This window comes from Octopus sinensis, linkage group LG14 (assembly GCF_006345805.1).
Source record: "Octopus sinensis linkage group LG14, ASM634580v1, whole genome shotgun sequence".
NCBI lineage: Eukaryota > Metazoa > Mollusca > Cephalopoda > Octopoda > Octopodidae > Octopus > Octopus sinensis.
In genome coordinates this window covers 17,579,981-17,584,980 of record NC_043010.1, presented here as the reverse complement: position 1 = coordinate 17,584,980, position 5,000 = coordinate 17,579,981, and the positions used below count along the sequence as shown (strand labels likewise).

The window sequence follows — 5,000 nt, the reverse complement described above, 5'->3', positions numbered from 1 at the left end:
GAAAGGTGGCAGTAGATTAACAAAATCTTTGGTATGTCACATGGAATACTGGCAGGTGTTTGTTCTGGCTCTGTACATTATGGGTTCAAATCTCACTGAGGCTTATATTGCTTTTTTTTTTAATCATTCTGGAGTTAATAAAATAATTGTACCATTTCCTGGGGTGGATTTAACTGACTGAATTTGTGACCATGTGCCAAAGTTGAAAATTAGGAAAGATATGTTCTTTGAATAGCAATGACAGAGTAAGCTCAAGCTTACACTGTTCTTGGCAGCACCAAATATTGTAGATTTATTTTCTCATAAGAAATTATTAAAACAAAATAACACAGAATTCACTGAAGAATTAATCAGTTGTTTGACAAAATGCGATCAACAGCTTCAGCCAGATTTTTGGCAAATCCATCAGGTTTCACAGTTGGATGGTTCTTGTTTTCAGGTCTGTAACAACAACAATAGCAACAAAGGTCAAAAGTCAGACAGTGCAAATGAATGGTATTGAATTAAATTGAAATTCTTTAAAAAAGATTTTAAAATATCATGGTTGTTGAAAATTTCAAATGTTTATCAATTTTTAAGCCTTTACAGAATTTAACCATTTTAATGAATTGATCAATAAATTTATACGAGGTCCTTGTCCTAAATAACCTCACATTTCCATGTCTGAGACCCCTGACTCTTCCTCTACATCTTCTCTATTGTGTTTCACCACCCTGGGTCCAATCCTTCTTCCCTAGAAAAATGTCAATCCCACAGAGTCATCTCTCCACCAACATATTTTCAAGCTGATATTAACAAACAAATGTTCCAGCTGAACATCAATCACATCAATCACATCAGTCACATCAACTGCCAAAGGTCTGACAAAAGTCATCAGTTCGGCCCCTTCTTCCTTTGGATTAAACTTTTAAAAGAGTTGTGGTCCGAAAATATTTTAATTAATTTTTTTTTTATATCAACCAAAATAAGATTATTTCTCTTGTTTTCAAAACTAATTTTTTTTTAGTAGTTTCAGCTCAGAGCTGTGGCCATGCTGGAGCACCACCAAAATGTTTACAAATTTAAAACAAGAAAAAGGCAAACAAAATGTGTACTTGATCATTTAGATAATTTAGTTAAATTAAATAATTAAGATAAATTTAGATAATTCAGTTGTACTGGTTTCCTCTTGTGTATTTCCAAAGTAGGGCAGAAAACAGAGCAGACCATACGAACCCGTCTCACCCGTTATACAATTGACCTATAGATTGTGTCACTGATACAACTTCACAAACATTCAACAACATTTTTCAATGTCTTTCACCTTTAATAACACAAATTTTTTTTATCGCAATGAAATGATTGATTTGTTTCTGGAAATATTCCGATAAGGAAGAAGAATGTTGCAAACAGCTAACAGACACTTCTCAAACTGTTTCTGTTTTCCTTCATGTCAAGAGAAGAGTAGAGCCTTCTCCCATCCCCACCCATAAGAAATTCATGGGACTGTTCCTTTGATCCCTTGGGCCTCATACTAAAGTACATGTCAAACCCCGTTCTCAGAGGCCCTCTTTCTGTCTTTGTTTATCCTGCAGAAGTTGATTTACAAACATTTGAGTTTAGCATCAGTTATATCTTCCTCATCTACTTGGGTGGACTGCAAGGTTTAGAGCCTGTCAAAGTTAGGGCCCACATATTTCTTCTTCTGACTAAATTATATAAAGATAATTAGTCCAACCCATGCTAGCATGGAAAACGGACATTAAATGATGATGATGATGATGATGAATTCTTAAAAATTACCCCAAAAGGAGAAAAATGCATTTCTTTCAATTGTTTTTTCTATTTTTCTCACAACAGCAGGGCTTATAAGAAAGGCTTATAAGAAGAACTTGTCAAGGCGAGACAAGGAGATTTTTAGTTCCTAGATGGGGGAGGTGGTTTTCTAAAAATTAAAAGGAGTAGTGAGGTTTTTTTCGTCTTTAGGCAGGGATCCATCATGAGTTGTGATCCCTTCTGTGGCTTTGGAATGATGTTCCAATTAAAGTTCACTCTTACAAGCTCTGTATGATGGCATTATCTTAGAATCTCTCCTGTAGTGAATAATCTGAGGACCTGGATGAAGGATGGCATATTTAGGAATGGTATTGCCAGGAAGGTGGAACTGAGTGAGTAGAAAGTCTGTTATTGGTAGAAATGTAACATGGATGTATCCAAAGACCCAGTCAGTCTCAACATTAACAATAAAAATAATAATAATAAAATTAACATCTCCAGCAAGAAGATAGTAAAACAGAATTTTGCTGAGGAAATTGTCATAGCTTTTGACACCAGTTTAGTGAGAATTTGTCTAATTAATATTGAAGATTTAATGTGAATAGAACTTGTGGAAGAGGAAGACCCAGGAAGACATGGGACCAAGATATCTGGCACCTGCTGTACTCAAGAAAACCCATGTTCCACAACAGAATTGAAACTGGTGCCACATAAAAAGCACACAGTACATGCTGAGGAGTGGTTGGCATTAGGAAGGGCATCCAGCCATAGAAACTATGCCAGAACAGACAATGGCATCTTGTGTGGCTCCTGGCCTTACTGGCTCCTATCAAGCCATCCAATCCATGCCAGCATGGAAAAGCGAACGTTAGATGATGATGATGATGATGGTTAAGAATTTAATTCTAATTAATTAAATGGTTGTGTGGTTAAGGAGCTTGCTTCATAACCATGTGATTTCAGGCTCAGTCCCACTGCACAGCACCTTGGGCAACTGTTTTCTGCTATGGCTCCAGGCAGACCAATGCCTTGGAAGTCAATTTGCATTTATAATATCTATCTATCTATGTCTCTCTCCTTCTCACTCTCTCTCTCTCTCTATATATATATATATATATATATAATGTGGCTGATGACAGTACCGCCTGATGGGCACTCGTGCCAGTGGAACGTTAAAAGCACATCCCAGTGTGATCATTGCCAGGGCCACAGATTGGCTTCCATGCTGGTGGCACGAAAAAAGCACCATTTGAGCATGATTGTAGCCAGCATCGCCTTACCAGCACATGTACTGGTGGCATGTGAAAAACAACATTTGAGCATGGTCATTGCCAGTGCCGTCAGACTGGCTCCTGTGCAGGTAGCATGTTAAAAAAAAGACCTTTTGAGCGTGGTTGTTGTCAGGACCGCCTCACTGGCCCTTGTGCTGGTGGCACGTAAAAGCACCCACTGCACTCTCAGAGTGGTTGGCATTAGGAAGGGCATCCAGCTGTAGAAACTTTGCCAGATCAGATTGGAGCCTGGTGCAGCCTCTGGCTCACCAGTCCTCAGTCAAACCGTCCAACCCATGCCAGCATGGAAAGCGGACATTAAATGACAATGATATATATATATATATATATATATATATAAACAGGGGGCAGAGATTAGTCAGAATATTGATGATGTACCTTTCTGCTTGACTAGTCACCTAACAAAATACAGACAGGGGGCAGATCTAATGCAGCTATAAGTCGTGATTGGGCAGAATCTTGATGACGTCCCATTCTGCTTGACTAAGCCACCTAACGAAACGACTGGTCAAAACAGGATACAGACAAGAGGCAGTTATAATACAGCGATAGGTCACGATTGGTCAGAATGCTGATGACGTCCCGTTCTGCTTGACTAAACCACCTAACGAAAAGGGGCAGATCTAATACAGCTATAAGTCGTGATTGGTCAGAATCATGATGACGTACCGTCCTGCTTGACTAAGCCTCCTAACGAAACGACTGGTCAAAACAGGATACAGACAAGAGGCAGTTATAATACAGCGATAGGTCACGATTGGTCAGAATGTTGATGACGTACCGTTCTGCTTGACTAAAGCCACCTAACGAAACGATTGGTCAAAACGTTGATGACGTCACGCTACACTGGACTGACCACCTAACAGGCATTATAAAACCCGAACAATTCACAAGACTCACTAGAATCACCCAGCAAACATCCACCATGAGTCATCACAATTGCTCAAGGTAAAAATGAATTCCTCGCTCTTTCGAGAACATCAATCTTCTGTATTGACTGCTTTCCACCACTTTGATCTGTTTTTTGTATTGAATACATATCGCCACCGTCGGCCACTGCATCAAACACTTTGAACATATAACATGAATGAACTTCAAACTATATTTGAACTTTAAGATGTCTGACTCCGTTGTGTATTGTAAATGAATTTCTTGTGTTTGACGGCATGAGCTGTCTTTTTTTATATATAACTTTTTTTGATAAGGTTCATTTCAGGAACTGAAACATGTTATAATGTATATATAAAAATTAAAAATTGTATAATATAGCAGCATTTTCGAACTTCATTTTTTACAAATATATATATATATATATATATATATATATATGTTTATGAAATTTCAATATTAATTTGCTTTTAGTTAAGTGATTCTATTCTGGCAGTATCTCGAATCCTGCCACATTAAAATAATTTGTCTTCTTACAAAGATAATCTCTGCACCTGTTTTTAGATTATAACCAGCTTTTGTATCGTTGTCGTGTGACCCTAACCTTAATATCACTGAGTACTTCCTGTTCACAGTTGTTTTGCAAAGTGCATTTTCAGTTTATCAACCCAAGATTGTGCTGTAAACTTGTTTACATAATTTGACAAAAAAACATTTCAAATTTTCTCAGATAACAGAGATATGCAGGATCACAACACTTCTTGTTGCAAGATAAAAATAATTTTTCTACTGCATTTTTTGGTTAGTGTAAAATGAGTGACGGGTGGAGGAAGTAGTAGAAAAAAAATTGGATAACGGTGTACACATTGTATCAGTGACGTAGAGCGGCGGCGAGTAGCCTGGTATCAGCTGGGGTGAGGGAAATGGGGGAGAAGATTTGTCACAGAAAGAAACTGCATGTCATTTTATTTTGAATCAAGTTAGTCAAGGACTGGAATTCGAAGCAAGATGTGCAGATGTACATGGAGAGCACAAAAACCTACTGGAAAAACAAAACTATGTTGA

At 37.7% G+C, this 5,000-nt stretch overlaps 1 protein-coding gene across 4 annotated transcripts in view; it reads right to left on the bottom strand.

The window, feature by feature from the left end:
* LOC115219250 (phospholysine phosphohistidine inorganic pyrophosphate phosphatase) overlaps positions 1 to 5,000 on the bottom strand; it is a 42,848-nt gene that overhangs the window by 90 nt on the left and 37,758 nt on the right. For all 4 annotated transcript variants that reach the window (XM_036508698.1, XM_036508699.1, XM_036508697.1 and 1 more), the window contains exon 7: positions 1 to 441. This exon is cut by the window's left edge and continues 90 nt beyond it. In XM_036508698.1, coding sequence (XP_036364591.1) covers positions 351 to 441 — 91 coding nt within the window. In that variant the 3' untranslated portion in view covers positions 1 to 350. The remainder of the gene's footprint in view (positions 442 to 5,000) is intronic.